Source organism: Maylandia zebra, linkage group LG18 (assembly GCF_041146795.1).
Source record: "Maylandia zebra isolate NMK-2024a linkage group LG18, Mzebra_GT3a, whole genome shotgun sequence".
Classification (NCBI taxonomy): domain Eukaryota; kingdom Metazoa; phylum Chordata; class Actinopteri; order Cichliformes; family Cichlidae; genus Maylandia; species Maylandia zebra.
In genome coordinates this window covers 22,770,409-22,787,185 of record NC_135184.1, presented here as the reverse complement: position 1 = coordinate 22,787,185, position 16,777 = coordinate 22,770,409, and the positions used below count along the sequence as shown (strand labels likewise).

General features: G+C 41.1%; 2 protein-coding genes across 2 annotated transcripts in view; one reads left to right on the top strand and one right to left on the bottom strand.

Moving 5' to 3' along the window:
• Nucleotides 1-99: 99 nt before the first annotated feature.
• Nucleotides 100-14,259, top strand: LOC101472093 (uncharacterized). Its single transcript, XM_004542454.5, has 11 exons — nt 100-567; nt 1,780-1,867; nt 3,882-3,983; nt 4,381-4,446; nt 4,588-4,616; nt 4,716-4,853; nt 7,064-7,150; nt 9,436-9,510; nt 9,627-9,733; nt 12,466-12,646; nt 12,741-14,259. Exons 1-11 carry the CDS (start codon nt 409-411, stop codon nt 13,713-13,715), a joined length of 2,007 nt encoding a protein of 668 aa, XP_004542511.1. The 5' UTR covers nt 100-408; the 3' UTR covers nt 13,716-14,259.
• A 64-nt stretch (nt 14,260-14,323) lies between these two features.
• The window catches only part of dnah9l (dynein, axonemal, heavy polypeptide 9 like), a 31,075-nt gene continuing 28,621 nt past the window's right edge, over nt 14,324-16,777 (bottom strand). Inside the window, exon 67 of the mRNA XM_024806098.2 lies at nt 14,324-14,602. Within this exon, the coding sequence (XP_024661866.2) occupies nt 14,355-14,602 (248 nt within the window). The 3' untranslated portion in view covers nt 14,324-14,354. The remainder of the gene's footprint in view (nt 14,603-16,777) is intronic.

Here is a 16,777-nt window from a genome sequence, read left to right as displayed (position 1 = left end):
CCCTCATCTTCAAGCTTGTGTATGTGTGTGTGTGTGTGTGTGTGTTTGTGTGCTCTGTGTTGTAGTTACACTGGATCACCACTATCAGGCAATGTAATACCTTGTCTGGTAGTGACAGTTGACTTTTCCTCACTCACAGGGAGCAAACTTCTCTCTCTCTCGCTCTCTCTTTCCAGCACTTTCTGGTTTCTTCTCCCTGACAATCTGCTCTGCTGACCGACAACATCCACTCTGGCCCTGTGGAGGAAACTACTTCCCTTCTCTTTTGTGTTGTTCTCCTTCACTTGCTCTCAGCTCATCCGTGACTTGTATACCTTCGGGATAGCGGTTAGGTAGTTGGGCAGTCACACTTTATTGCTGCGCGTGTGTGTGTGTGTGTTTGAGTGCGCGGGAGTCAGTCAGTATGCCATGTCGTCCCCTGGCTCGTCGTTTGTGCAGATAAAGCATGAGGACTTGCTCTTCTACGAGAACTGTGGTGGAGGCAGCTTTGGGAGCGTCTACAGAGCTCTCTGGATATCCCAGGACAAGGAAGTGGCTGTGAAGAAGCTTCTGAAGATCGACAAAGAGGTAAAGTGGAGACACGCACAGACGTAGACCAATCACACATAATGTACAGTAGTCATTAGGTATTTCCTCTCCTTCGTGGGACGTTACTGCTCAAAACTTCAAAAACGGTTACTTTCCACTCAATACCCAGATTTGGATCCAAAGCCCCCTCATTCCCCCACCTCCCCCTCCCTTGTTGTCTGCCATTGTACATGTGTTTATCTTAAACATACCGCTTCTCATGCCCCCTCCTCCTCCTCCCACTCTTTGTAGATATAGCAGTTTTATTTATGCCTGGACTCCCCTGTTCCTCCCATTGTATGTTAGGGTGAGGTGAGTAGTACCTCGAGGCTTAATTCACTTCAGTTCAGGCCTGGGTGTGAGTCTCCATGAGTATGAGGCGGGCTGCATGATTTCCTTCCATGTTAATGATCCCGGGCTGGTAAAGGCTAATGGGTCTGTGTCAGGAAGCTGAAGTTGGGGCCTGTGGGTGTATTCATTCACAGTGTCAGATTTTATATAATACAAAAGCAAGTGCACACATGCATTATAGAGAAATAAAAGGTGGTGTCACAAGTGGGCCAACTTCATAAGATTACACAGGGAAGAAATTTTGTCGGTTGAGCGACTTCTCTGACACACAAAAATACACAGAGGGTGGGCATGCATGCATAAAGCTGTCTGCATAGTTCATGTGTAAATACAAGTTGATGGATAATGTGAGAAGTGCAGCTTCATGTGGAGCCTTCATGCATCGTTTTCCTGCACAAACTGATAGCCTTACAACAATAGATGAGAGTAAACCCAGAATGATGAATTTCTCTTTGGAAAAAAAAATATTTAGAGAGAAAATATTTTGCTCAATGCTCGATTGGAGTTTATGTGTAAATCCATTTCACTGTTAGTTTATTATGTTGCTTGGCAAAAGTTACATATTCCACACATGCAAAGATGATGATTGAGATGTTATTTCAGATTTATGGCCTGTTTACTGCTGCAGGGTGGAGAGTTTTTGTTTGGATAACTTGTGGAATGGAATAAGCTCAGGAATCCCGGAGACGCAATCAGGATTAACTTTAAAATTGGTTTTAACATTTAAGTTAGCCTAACATTCTGTGATTAATGATTATTAAAAGAGTTATTAAAAGATTAAAAGAGTCCTCTACTGTAAAACTTAAGTTAATGAAGGTGATCATACTTCTCTGCTTCTCTTTTTCTTGACCCCTCATCCAGGCTGAGATTCTCAGTGTACTGAGTCATAAGAACATCATTCAGTTTTATGGAGCCGTGCTGGAATCTCCCAACTATGGCATTGTCACAGGTCAGACTCGGAGTGTGTGTATGAGTGTGTTTTTGAAATATACACTTTCAGATGTTTTTGTCAGTGTAGTTTAATGCTTAAATTTAGACGAGATGCACAAAATGAAATGTGTGTGACTATCCTTGGGGTTCAGGTGTAATATAAGTATGAAGTCATTATCAGGTCAAGGTCTGAGGTAAGTCGTAAAAGCTACAGAATACAGTCAGGGCACACTGTGGTGCCATCTAAACCTGCACGTGTATGCGTGTGTGTGTATATTGGTTTAATTGGTGCGTATTTGATCCGAGGCGGAGAAAGTTACACGCGCGTTAACACATGCTCTGATGGCCGGCAAGTGTTTATGTGTGTATGGTGAAATATCAGAACATACTTTGAACACTGGTTCTTGCGGTGATTCCTGGCAGGACATTTGTAACTGAGACCAGCATGTTTGGATGTGGTTGTAATCCCGGCTGGGTTTATATGGTATAGATAAAGCACTGAAACACCACCAGCAATGTTTCTTGATGCCTAATGCTTACTGATATATCAAAAGTAAAGCAGGTATCAGCACATTTTGGTCTCTGTGTGCAGATGAAAACATTCAGGCATTCATTTCTATTTTCACAAGGCTACAAAGGCTTGTGCTCTACTTTCTGTCTTTGATCTGACATTAAGTAGCAAAATGGAAAAATTCTCACATATTTTGGATTTAAAAGTCAGGGCAGGATGTGAAGGTTGAAGGCGTTACCGATGATTTGAGGCAGCTTCTCACTGTGTATGATTTGTGCACTGCTTAACAGTGGGCTGTAGCTCTCACACATTGTAACGTAAAACTTCAAGTACCAAGTTTGTTTCACTTGTTTAAATAGCAGTGGATGGTTTTGAAGATGCTGTAATATACACTACTGTAGACTTTATTATTTAAAATAGTGGTTGTTGCTGATGAGATTAATGGAGGCTCTGTTTTACACTGGTGCAGAGCTATAATCTTTCTTACTAATAACTCTTGTGGCTCTTTTCAAGATACTTTAACAAAAATAAGGAAATAATTGATTATTTAACAAATAAAGACCTCAGTAAATATAAGCCAAGCATAGTGTGTGGTAGGTATTTAGGTATTAATTAATTTTTAAATACATTTATATATTAATATTATTATATTAGACATTTGAGTTAAACTCCACGACACACTGTGAATGAGGCACACGGTTATAGGATGAACTGGATTTATATTTCTGTGGTGAATCTTTGTCCAGTCTACAAATATAACGAAGATAAATAAATGTTGCCGTTACCAACATTCATGCTTTTGTGTTGTGTTTGATCTGAAGTTTCATTTTATTGAAGATGAGATAATCTGGGTCATTTTGAACTCTCAGTGATACCACGGTGTTTGTTTGAGTTTGGGAAGTGAAGAAGTGTTTGGATCTGGAAATAGTTAATGACTTCTGACTTAAGAGGCGGAAGGTTGCGGGCTCTCGATGTGATGTGTAGCTACACTTCTACAGAGGCGCACATCAGTTTACAGCATAGGTTACATTGTTGGGTTTCAGAGGGATTTGTAGTTACAAAGTACCTACGGCATAGATTTAACACAGAATAACTCTGCGGCTAATCCTTAGCAGCTGCATGAAGCCATCATGTCAATATGGCCCAGAATCTCTAAGGAATTTTTATATGTTTTATGCAAGGCAGCTCTGAGATCCAACGTGGTACTGGCAATGTAACTATTAGATTGAATGTTTGGCTTTATTAGGGTGACAAAAAGAGAAACTAATTCATCCAATAATAAAATAGGATTTTTTATTGCTTTATGAAAAAAAAAAAGTATACATGTGTGTTATATAATTGTTTTTCAGGTCAAAGGTCAAACTCAGAGTGACAGACTAATATAAAAACGGTCCTTTTTTATATAATTTTTCCTGTTAATCAGTATACTTGTTGACTCATTTTACACGATGCATTGGTGCGCATGATTTTTCTTGTTTGTCATAATGAAAATTGTTTGTGTCTGTCTGTGCTGTACTTGCAGAATATGCTAGCGCAGGGTCTCTGTATGAGTACCTCGCCAGTGAGCAGAGTGAAGAGATGGACATGAACCAGATCATGACATGGGCCATCCAGATAGCCAAGGGTAATAAGGAAAAATAAAGATGATTAAAAACTGGATATGGATATAACAGGTTATATAAGAGAGAATCTACAGTCTCTAACACACCCAATGATGTAATAAAGTCTGTCACACATTTTTAGAGAAAAAAAACTTTAAACATTAATTTTTATTTAATTTTATAAACCATTTTAGTATTTTGCCCTTATTTTAGCTGATTTTTTGCTGAAGTTCTTGTCTCACTTAACGTTTTAACGTCAGTTCATAATAGATTTCTGCATTAACTGAAACTGATCAAAAACAAATGGAATTGAAAGCCAAACATTGAGTATTGTTAGATAATTCCACAAAAACCAATCAAAGTGCTGTAGTTGGTTGTTTGTTTTTGATACAACGTTATTAATGATTGGTTTCCTCATAGGGATGCATTACCTGCATGCAGAAGCTCCAGTCAAAGTGATTCACAGAGACCTCAAGTCCCGAAATGGTAACACATAATTTAAACCCCATTCTGATTAGTTTTTCTAACTTGCTTTTGGTAGATGTGCCCAATCACGAGTCCTGAATGTCAGGTATTTTCAGTGTTGTGCACCATTAACTGGACTGTATAATGTGGTCTCTTTTTCAGTGGTAATGACAGCAGATAAAGTGCTTAAGGTTTGTACCTATAATGTATTTATAAACAAAACAAAAAAGACATACATCTTGTGCATTTTTGCGCATCTTTTTAATAGCGTTTTTCCTTTGATATTTCAGATTTGTGACTTTGGAGCGTCTAAGTTTCTTTCCCATACCACCCATATGACAGTAGTGGGCACTTTTCCCTGGATGGCTCCAGAGGTCATTCAGAGCCTGCCTGTCTCTGAGACCTGTGACACCTACTCCTATGGTGTGGTGAGTTGGCAGTACTGTAGGAATATCAGTATTTTAAGATCAGGAATAAGTCTAAGAAGTAGCAGTCAGTGCTAGTGCTGTAATTTAGTGAATTACAAGTAGGAGTAGAAGTACCCCAGGGGGTACTTTTGCGGTAGTCACGGGGCATATTGACGGATGAGTGCTACTAATCCTAAGAAACAGAAATTACAATTTAATTAAAGAAATGTGCAGACCAGAGCAGGTTTAAGCAGTAAAGTTAATAGTTAATTGATAGTAATAAACCACCGAGAGGGACTCATAAATGATTAAACTAGATAAGTGGTTAAATAAGTATAAATAAGAGAATAAATAACTGAAATGCAGTACTGTGCAAAAGCCTCAAACCAGTTCATTTCTTTCTTTCTTTGTTTTTTCTTGGAAAATGAGAAATGGGTGCAGTGATTTATTGATAGAGTATGTACCGGCAGAAACTGAGTTATGATGAGCTTGAAAGTCAATGTTTGGTATGGCCACATTTATTCTTCAACACAGCCTGAACTCTGTTAGGCAGCTCTTTTGTCATTTCTTTAAGTAGTCTTCAGGAATAGTTCTCCAGGCTTCTTCAAGGACATTCAAAGCTCTTCTTTGGTTGTTTCTGCCTTTTGTTCTGTTCCCTGTCAACATGATCCCACAAAGCTTGAATAATGTTGAGGTCCGGGCTCTTGGGAGGACAAACCATGACTGATAGTGTTTCACTGTGTTTTTCTATCCACCAGGTATGCTTTTATTGCATTGGCAGTATATTTGGGATCATTGTCATACTGAAAAATGAAACCGTTGCTAAGCAGACACTTTCCAGATGGTATTGTGTGGTGGGTGAAAATCTGACTGTGCTTTTCTGCAGTTATAATTCCATCAGTTTTTACAAGATCCCACTGGCTAAAATGCCCAAACCATGACAGAGACTTCACTGTGTGTTAAACATGTTTATGCTCACTGTTGTACCTCTATGCTGACCGAATCTCTACATACAGTTGGAACCCAAAATATCAAATGTGGATTAATCAGTCCATAAGACCCAATTCCCATGTTTTTTATCCCAGTTCTTGTGTAATTTGGCATACCTTGGCCTTTTTTCACTGCTTCCTTTCCTTTACAATGTCTTTTTGACAGCCACTCTTCCACGGAGTCCATTTCTGAGGAGGAACAGCAGATGGATCAATTGAAGGGGCCAGATATACCTCTCAAATCCTGTTTTAGGGCTTTGCTGGATTTAACTTTTTTTTTTTTTAAGGACATGACTTTTAGTTACTGTTCATCTGCTGTAGATAGTTTTTAGGCCTACTACTTCCTTTGTCCACCACTTGTCCAGTATTGCAACATGTTTTTTTGTTTTTTTTAAAGGATACATGTACACTATACCGAGACGTGGCAAGTTTTTGGCTAATAGCTCTCTGGGAGTCAAACATTTCATGTCTGTCAAACTGTATTTTCTTTGCTATTTTTGATAGACTCAATTTCTTCTAATTTCTTTAGTTATGTGTTTTTTTGTGACAGGGCGCTAGTAACAAAGACGCTGAAGATACTATTTAAAATTGGTTCTTTGCCCTGTTGTTATGTGTACTGGTTCATCCCTTGAGTTTGATACCTTTTTTACGAATGATTCATAGGTCAGCATTAAGAGGCTTAACCAACCAACCAAAAAAAAAATGTATCTGAGAACGATCAGGTACAAGGAATGGACTGAAAATTAATGAAAAGGGAAAAGTAGCCAAAGAAAAACTCTTTAGACAGCCTGAAAAACTACTGCTCCAAAATTACATGAAAGCCTGACTTTATGGACTTTCGAGACTTTTGCACAGTACTAACTTAAAGCATGGTTATTAAGTTATACCATTTGCAGCTGTAGCTAGTAGTATGGATAAAAGATTGGGATCTCCTCTTAAACAATGAGTCACGGCTAAATGGAGTAGCTAAGAAGTTTGGGTAAATGGTAACATGATAAAGTTGCAAGTAATCCGGTGATAACATAAAAATTTCTGGCAAATGCAAAGGTCAGATTAAAATAATGCAGAAAAAACTGTAAAACTTAAGTAGAGCATACTGGCCTGAACGCTAACAGTTTTTATACTCATTCCAATAGTTTCTCACCTCACGTATCAACAGTACTGAGGCCATGTAGTTGTCACTAGTAACTGTACGCTGTTTCACTGCATTAAGCGAACCAACACCGTCTGTTCTGTGGCCAGGTGCTATGGGAGATGCTGACTCGGGAGGTTCCATTCAAAGGTTTCGAAGGGCTGCAGGTCGCATGGCTGGTGGTGGAAAAGCAAGAGGTAACCTACACGTACATACATGTGCACTTTTTTGAACATACTGAAAGCATTTAGACCCACCAGAGTTTGAAGCAACTGGAGGCACAATGTGATGCTCTCATGGTTTCCACTGTGAGCTGGTGAGGCTAAGGCAGAGTATTTTTAGGCCTGATGTCAGTTCTCTGCTCTTGTAAGGCCTGGATACACAGCAGTGGAGCTTGGCCAGACTCCCCCTGGTTAAAGCCTTTACGAGTGAGAGAGGCAGACAGAGTAAAAGAGAGAGAGGGGGGGAAAGAAGAGAAGATTGCAGCGGTGGGAGGGTCGATTCTTTGGGTTTATGAGTGGTAGGGGATGATGGTTATGCTGCATCTGTGTTTCAGTTACTAAAGTGACCGAAGCCCCTGTAAGAGAAACACACACACACACACACACGCACGCACGCACGCACGCACGCACGCGCGCACACACACACACACACACACACACACACACAACAAAACAACACAGAGAACATGATTCCTTCGGAGCTGCTGGCTCGTCTCCAAATACTCTCCCTAAATAACTCTCTCTCTCTTCCTCTTTCCCAGTCTCCGTCTGATTTTCCCTTTCCATTGCTACACCTCTCTTCCTGACCCTTCAGTTCGCCCTCTCTCCACTCTGAGTTGGTGATATTTTAGGATTAATCCCCAGGGAAACCGTTTCCATTTACCGCATTGTACTATGGAGATGTCTGGGCCTATGATGTTCAAAGGGATTGGTTTTGTAACTGCAGTTTACACAGTACAAAAGAAAGATATACATGAACCCCCCTCCCCACCATTTAGCTCATAAACACTGTGATGGATTGTAATTTGCTGAAACTTGGAATTATAAACCTAATATTGTGAACCTATAAACTAGTTTCTTCTGAGATTAGTCCTAATTTCAAAGGACATGAACATGTTTTTCCTTGGTCAGCTTTTTAGCTTTTTCAACATAATACACACAGATTTCTGCTAAAGTTAAGACATCTCTGTTCACTCATTACTCATTTCAGCTGTGTTAAAAATTTCAGTATAAGGGTGAAGGTTTTGGCACAGTCTCTTCCCCCGAGCACTTAGTCCTGGATCTTGGTATATTCTTTATTTAAACGATTTCTAATCTCTCAGCGTATAATATGGAGAAACGAGCGACACATTTTAACACATAGTAGCCAAATGACAGGATTCTAAATTTAATTCTACAGCCACCAGAGCCAAGTTTGTTAAAGTTACTCCAAATCTGTGTCATCCACATAAAAGTTAAAGGAAACATTTTCTGCGTTTTCTGAATAATGCTACTCAACAGGAAACTGCAGAACACTGGAGCAGTAAAAGTATATAAGAGGTTGAGGATGATGAAGAGCTGGACAAATGTATAAAGAGAGCTAAAGTGGAAAAGGTTACACTTTAATCTGTTACCTAGTTAGATTTTTCTAAAATGCCGTTTTCTGGTTTTCAGAAGAGGCAGGACTATTGCACATTTGAAGGAAGGGTGAACAATGCTGGTTAAAGGTGAGGGCTAATGGTCCCCAGAGTTTACTTTACTATGTCAAAGGAGCAGGTGGAGGTCTTTAAAGAGGAATAATACAGTAAAGTTTTCGCAGAGTGTTGGAGTAAAAAGAATTTGGAACCGAGACAAGATCTGCAAAGTCTCTGGTGTTTGAAAGCTATTTTTCTGACTTGATTTAGAATGAAATGTAATGCCAATTCTGATATCACCTCAGATCAGATCAGCTTTTGGTTAAATGCTGTGCATTTCTACTTAGCAAATGGAAGCATCCTAACATGCTGTTATTACCATGCATTGTCATTATGGGGAAGGCATCAAATTGCAAAGCTCCATCCTTTTGTACATGCTCACAGAGCCAAATATAAGACTGCAGACTCTCATTCTGAAGTTGTTGACGCTGAAGTAGTCAAACGGGTTGGCTGCGCAGGAAACTTATTCAATTTTGTTTGCCTAGTTTTAAAAAATTCAAGGTGCAGTTTATATCCAAAAAGTGTTTTTGCACAACATTATGATAAAAAATGTGATCACTTCATTATTTTCCTCTATTATACAACTGTGTAAAGTTTCATGTTAATTAGTGTAAAAAATCTTGAGTTTGGGCCAAAAGTGTGTGTTTTGCGGTCACTTTGACCTGATCACCAGATAGCTATTTGCATGAATGGATGGTTGACTAAATGAAAACACTCTGGTGAGTTAAGAAAAAAAAAAACGGGGTGGTTTCATTTGTATAGTAATTATTTTTATATGTGTCTGTGTTATTGTGTTTGGCTATCCAGAGGCTGACCATTCCCACCAGCTGTCCAGCAAGTTTTGCAGAGCTGATGAGAAAATGTTGGCAAGCAGACCCAAAGGTAAGCTAAACTGACTCAGGACACAGTGATTAATGTGCGGAAAAAAGTTTCATATAGCGCACCGAATGCTTTCAAAGATACACGATCATATCCTGTGTGTACAAATGTATTTACAGGAGCGTCCACAGTTTAAGCAGGTGCTGGCAACCCTGGAGACCATGGCTAACGATAGCAGGCTACCGGACCAGTGTAACTCCTTCCTACACAACAAGGACCAGTGGAGGTACACACACAAAAAACACAGTCTTGTAGACATCCAAAATAAGAGTGTAACTGCACTGTGTCAGAGGGATCTCCTGACGTTTTTAAGTGCATGCTATAAAGTGTTGTTCTCTTATGAGGCTGACAAATCCACCCTCTTGAATGCGTGTGCACACGGTAGATCACAAATCCACACACGCATCAGCATGTACCCTCGCTCACATACATGTATACATACACAACTCTGTGGACACTGAAGCTCAAGGGAGAAGCTGAATGTGTGACCCTGTACTCTACTTCAGTCTATATTAAGCTCACTGGAAAGTAGCCATGGAAGAGATTCCTCTACTCCTCCACTCTGCCCTCACTCCGACATGGGGAGAAAGAGACAAGGGGTGGGGTTGGAGGTGGTGTGGGGTGGTTGAGGAGAAATCAAACTGAAGAGTTGAAGAGGAGGAGGAGGAGGAGGAGAGGTTCAGGGAGGAACAGAAATGTATTGTGTGAGTGTGAAATCTAAAACACTGAGCGAGACACAAACAGCAAGGATAGAGAAAAACAAGAGTGGACAGATGAGGGGAGGTTGGGGGGTGCAGGGAAAAAGGGAGAGAGAGGTGGCCAATGGAACAGCAGGAGGAGAGAAGGTGCAAAATTCTGTGCATATTTAACATGAGTACAGGAAGGCAATCAATTCTGAGTGACGTTTTAGGTATGGGTGGAAAAACTTGGACAAGCTGGGAGGAGAGGTGAAGGGGTGGGATGAATGAAAGGGGAAGTATGGAAGGAATACAGGAGGAGGTATGACTCTGCACATGTCTATATTTAGTTGCCGTGAGAGATGATTGTGTTTGTGAATGCAGGCTCATCGACAGCCAATCCAATAGTGACCTCTTGTGGCAAAGGAGAGTACTGCATCAAAAGACGACTATAAAACAATGTTGTGTTCTGCTGTAAAAAGTTAACTACTCACAACTGCAAACTACTTCCTCATGAACATAAAATATTTTAATGTTATAAAAAATGAAAGTATCAAGTGAATGTGAAATAAAATTCATGAAAGAAATGAAAATGAATTGTAGTTTCCAGTGAGTATGCCTCAGAGGTCACTGCAAAATTCAAAAAATGTAAACTTTCACATTTTGCATATTCAATATACATAAAGTGAAAAATGTCTTGCAGCTTATGAAAATCACAAATCCAGTATCTTAAATCATTAAAATATTAATTATAATGACGTTTACGATACAGAAATGACCAGCTTTTGAATAATATGCTTATTTAGGCCCTCAATATTTTGCATCAGTGTCTTAGCACGGATTCAATCAAGTGTTGGCTCTGCTGTGGTGTTATTGAGGCCCAGGTTGCTGTTTGTATTTTTGGGTCTGGTGTTTCTTGACTTCCTTTTTTCAATATTCCAGGTGCTTGATGAGGTTCAGGCCAGACAAGTTGGCCGGTTACAAACAATAACAGTAATAATAACACTGTAATAACACGGTCAGCATACCATTCAGTCGTAGTTTTGGCACTATGGCTGGGTGCTGCTAGAGGTCCTTCTGGAAACGAACCGCTCTCTCCATAAAGTTTGTCAGCAGGTGGACGCATGAAGTGCTCTAAAATCTCTTTCTGATTGTCTCATGTTGACTTTGGATTAACATGGTGGACCAAACAATGTCACCGACACCAGCAGATGACATGGCGCCCCAAATCGTCACAGACTACTTCAAACACCTTGGATTCTTGGCTCCTCTCCACTCTTCTGACAGACTCTAGGAACATGATGTCCAACTAAAATGCAAAATTGAGTTTCATCTGAAAAGAGGACTTTCACTGAGTTCTTTTTGTTCTTAGCCCAGTTAAGACTCTTTTGGTGTTGTCTCTCCTTTCCTGGAGACCTCTGTGGTGGCTTTGGATGCACAGAAACCAGGATCAGTCCACTCTGAATCTTTCTTAAGTTTTTGACAATTTTTTAAAGGGTGCGATCATTCGTGTTGCATGTGCACCTTTTCCTACTACAGTGTTCCCTTTCAGTTAATCCCATTAATAAGCTTTGATACAACACTCTGAAAGGCCAGGCTTTTCATCAAACGCCTTCTTACCCTCTTTGTGGAAAGTGTCAGTGACCATCATAGAAATGACTGCCAAGTCAGCAGTCATCTCCATGATTGTAGTTGTGTGTACTGAACTAGATCGAGAGTTGGCATAGCAATTTACTTAAAATGAAAGCTTTCAAATAATCTGGGGTACTGGATTTCTGATTTTCATGACCTGTAAATCATTAGCAGGGGTCCCCAATCCCAGTCCACGAGGGCCGGTGTCCCTGCAGGTTTTAGATATGTCCTTGATCCACCACAGCTGATGTAAATGGATAAATTACCTTCTCAACGTGTCTTGAAGTTCAACAGAGGCCTGGTAATGAACTAATCATGTGATTCAGGTGTGTTGACCCAGGGTGAGATCTAAAACCTGCAGGGACACCGGCCCTCGTGGACTGCAATTGGGGACCCCTGGTCATTAGCATCAATGTTAAAACAAAAAGATTTCAAATAATTCACATTATGTGTATTGAATATATGATATATGACATAAATTAAAAATAAAACCTTTTCATTATATACAGTTTTTTTAGATGCACTGGTAGCTGTTTTTAGCAGACTACATATTAATTATTATATTCTCATTCTGAATATAGTCATTTCTCCTTTAAAACCTGGAGTTAATCACTGACCACTAATGTTTTCATGTGTACAAATACTTTAGGTGTGAAATTGAGTCAACATTAGAGCGCCTCCGGAAGCTAGAGAGGGAACTTTACTCCAAGGAGAAGGAGCTAGAGGAGAGAGAGAGGAGGCTCAGACTGTGGGAAGAGAGGCTAATGGAGAGGTCCAACATGACTCCTAGCCCCACCTCCCTACTCATGGAGCGCTCAAACATCTCACCGGTACGCAAAACTTGCCTGTATATAATTTATCTCAAACTGCCATAAACAAAATTAACTGATACCTTTTTCTTAATCTTGCCCTTGTCTCTACCAGTTCTTCACACCGATGTCCATCAGCTCCTCGGGCTCGTTCTTCCGCTCACACTCTCAGGACTCCAATAGCGCTGGGGTCAGCAGTGCTGGTGTCAGCTCTCTCCTTCGCACACTAAGCAACGGAGACACAGAGAGGGGGAGCAGTGTGGTGCTGGAGAGAGGGATGGGCTCGCTCGACAGCACGAGGCTGCACGCCATGTTCCGAGGGTTGCAGGGGAGGTTAGGGGAGGAGGACGAGGAAGAGGAGGGTACCCTAGAGGAGAAAAGCTGGGGACAGAGAGACAGAGATGACAGTGGGAGTCTGGAGGGAGGAAGGGTGCAGGTGACACTCAGGAGTTTCCCCGGTGGCGTAGTGGAAAGGGAGGAGAGGACATGGGAGGAAGGGGACAGGGAGAGAGGAGGAATGCAAAGAAGCAGGGTGACTACTATTGTCCGAGGGTACTCGGGGGGATTTGGGGAGGCGGAAGGAGAGAGGGATAGAGAGGGAGGATGGGAGATAGAAAAACTCGGCGACACGCTGGAAGAGAGAGGGATGGAGGGTGGTCTCGAAGGAGGGAGGCTCCCAACGATGTTCAAAGGTCTCCATGGGAGCATGGGGGGCTTTGGGGACATGCTGTCTTTAGATATGGATGAGATGGGGGAGATGGAGAGACTGGGTGACATGGACATGAACATGGGCGACCTGGGAGTGATGAAAGTCATTGGTCACGGCGTCAGAAGTGAGCTGGGGGTCAGGGGTCGCAGGAGTGACATGGGAGTTGTAGTCCAGGATGTTAGAGGAGACGTCAGCGAGGCCATCAGCCAAAAGATCAGGGGTGAAGTGGGTGTCGTCGGTCACTCTGGGGTGCAGGTGAGCATGCGGGCATCGTCTAATCAGAACTCTGTTAAGAGCTGCAGCATGCGGCACGGAACCAAGATCAACATGGCAACAGCAGCCATGGACATGATGGAGCTCGACTGGTCTGACAGTGATTAGATGACACCTTAGCAGAAACATGCACAGAAATACACACACAGAAATACACACCGAGGCCAAACTAGAAAGATTTTGACTTGTAAGCACATGCAGTATCTGAGCTACAGTATGTGCGATCTCCTGTTAAAAAAAAGAGCTGGTATACACACATTTTTTGTTAATTTGTTTTTTAATTAAATGGACGAATACTACACCCATGTGTACTGTGAAGAGGGAAGGAAGGAAAAGGCAGTTTGAGGTTGTACTGTCATGTTGTCAGATTGGCTTCACCTGTGTAATTTAATGTGCTATTAAAACTGATGCATAACATACTGTAAGAGGTACAAGTGTAACAAAATAAGACACTTGAACGCCGCTCTAACGAGGCAGCACTGTCTTTGTTTTCTTTTTTTTTTTCTTCTCCTGCTTATATCTTGTAGTTTATAGATTTGATTTGTTCCAAACATGCTTTGACTTTCAGTTCTAACTGTGATCTAGTGTGTGAAGTATTGGCATTTTTCTCTGTACATTTTATCATTTTTCAATAAAAAGAAAAGAAATCTTATTATATTCCAGTCACTTTGCGCTACTAATAAGTTCAAAAGGGACATCAGGAGCACTGAGGACACACTGCATCTTCACTGAGAACTCTTACACTTTTCACACACTGAGTAGAAGAGCCACTCCGGCCAGGACCCATTTGGCAGGTCGCTCCCTGGTTTTTAGACTGAAAGTCCAAACATACGTGGGTCCTCTGATCTTGGTCTTGTAGAGGGGACACTCGTAGATATTCCTGGTTTCCTGACGGTCACTGGGTACAGCTCGAACTGAGATAACAGGCATGGTTGGGGTCAGTTCCTTTAAACGAGCCTCAGTTATCACTCCGGTCTGAGTGTCCCATCTTGCACCTGTAGTCGGGCGTAGGTGAAGAAGAGAGAAGACTTAAAGCACTTTTGGGGATTTTTATGCCCCATTAACTCTCCTAGCTGCTGTTCAAGGCCATATCTGCTGCTCATCCTGAGAAGTAAGTCTGTTTTTTGCAGAGTATCATGATGTTGCAGTGAAGTTTTCACTTAAATGTGTCAATTAATCATTATATGCTTATTCTATCTAGAAGTTATAAGCACAAAATTGCTTTATAGAGTCCCAGTGATCTCTGATCATCAAATTCCAATCATTAAATCTTGAGCCCAAGTGAACGGTTTATATGAGGTGCCGTAAGGGACATTATTACTGAAACGCTCTCACACACACAACTGAAACGCTCTCACACACACTACTGAAATTTTAGCTCTCACACACACAACTGAAACGCTCTCACACACACACTACTGAAATTTTAGCTCTCACACACACCACTGAAACGCTCTCACACACACTACTGAAATTTTAGCTCTCACACACACCACTGAAACGCTCTCACACACACTACTGAAATTTTAGCTCTCACACACACCACTGAAACGCTCTCACACACACTACTGAAACGCTCTCACACACACTACTGAAATTTTAGCTCTCACACACACACAACTGAAACGCTCTCACACACACTACTGAAATTTTAGCTCTCACACACACTACTGAAACGCTCTCACACACACTACTGAAATTTTAGCTCTCACACACACTACTGAAACGCTCTCACACACACTACTGAAACGCTCTCACACACACTACTGAAACGCTCTCACACACACTACTGAAATTTTAGCTCTCACACACACTACTGAAACGCTCTCACACACACTGCTGAAACGCTCTCACACACACTACTGAAACGCTCTCACACACACTACTGAAACGCTCTCACACACACTACTGAAATTTTAGCTCTCACACACACAACTGAAATTTTAGCTCTCACACACACTACTGAAACGCTCTCACACACACTACTGAAATTTTAGCTCTCACACACACTACTGAAACGCTCTCACACACACTGCTGAAACGCTCTCACACACACAACTGAAACGCTCTCACACACACTACTGAAACGCTCTCACACACACAACTGAAACGCTCTCACACACACTACTGAAACGCTCTCACACACACTACTGAAATTTTAGCTCTCACACACACTACTGAAACGCTCTCACACACACTACTGAAACGCTCTCACACACACTACTGAAATTTTAGCTCTCACACACACTACCGAAACGCTCTCACACACACTACTGAAACGCTCTCACACACACAACTGAAACGCTCTCACACACACTACTGAAACGCTCTCACACACACTACTGAAACGCTCTCACACACACTACTGAAATTTTAGCTCTCACACACACTACTGAAACGCTCTCACACACACTACTGAAACGCTCTCACACACACTACTGAAATTTTAGCTCTCACACACACTACCGAAACGCTCTCACACACACTACTGAAACGCTCTCACACACACCACTGAAACCAGAGGCATTTCTGCTGAACAGGAAGTTGTTTCCTGACAAGGAAACTGATGGAAAAAGTGGTATATTTCAAAACACTACAAGGATTTCTACTCAGCAACCTGCTAGTACAGCAGTCCCCAACCTTTTTTGCGCCACGTAAATGATATAAAAATAAAAAAACGATAAATACCATGAAAACCATAAATAGAAATGTGTTCGAATTTTTGTGGAGGAATAAAACCCATTACATAGAAAGATCTCAGCTTGTGAAGGGATACAATAAAGGTGGTATCAAAACTCCAGAATTGGAATTTATGGTTGGCACCCTTAGAATTAAATGGTTAAAATCTTGTCTGTCACAGCCAGACTCTACTTAGCTCCACATCCCATGATTCTTGTTTAATAAAATAGTATACAGGATTAGACTTTATTTTGAAATGTGATTTTGCGGTAAATAAAATCCCCATAAAGATATCAAACTTTCCAAAACAGACGTTGCATTTTTGGGAAAATGAGATTTACCCACAACTTCTCCCCATAATTCAACCTTATGGAATAATAGGGTAATAACACTTAATCAAAAATCAATTTTCAAGAGTGACTGGTTTGAACAAAAATATTATATTCATAACAGATTTGTTGGATGATAACGGTGTCATTCTAAGTTACACA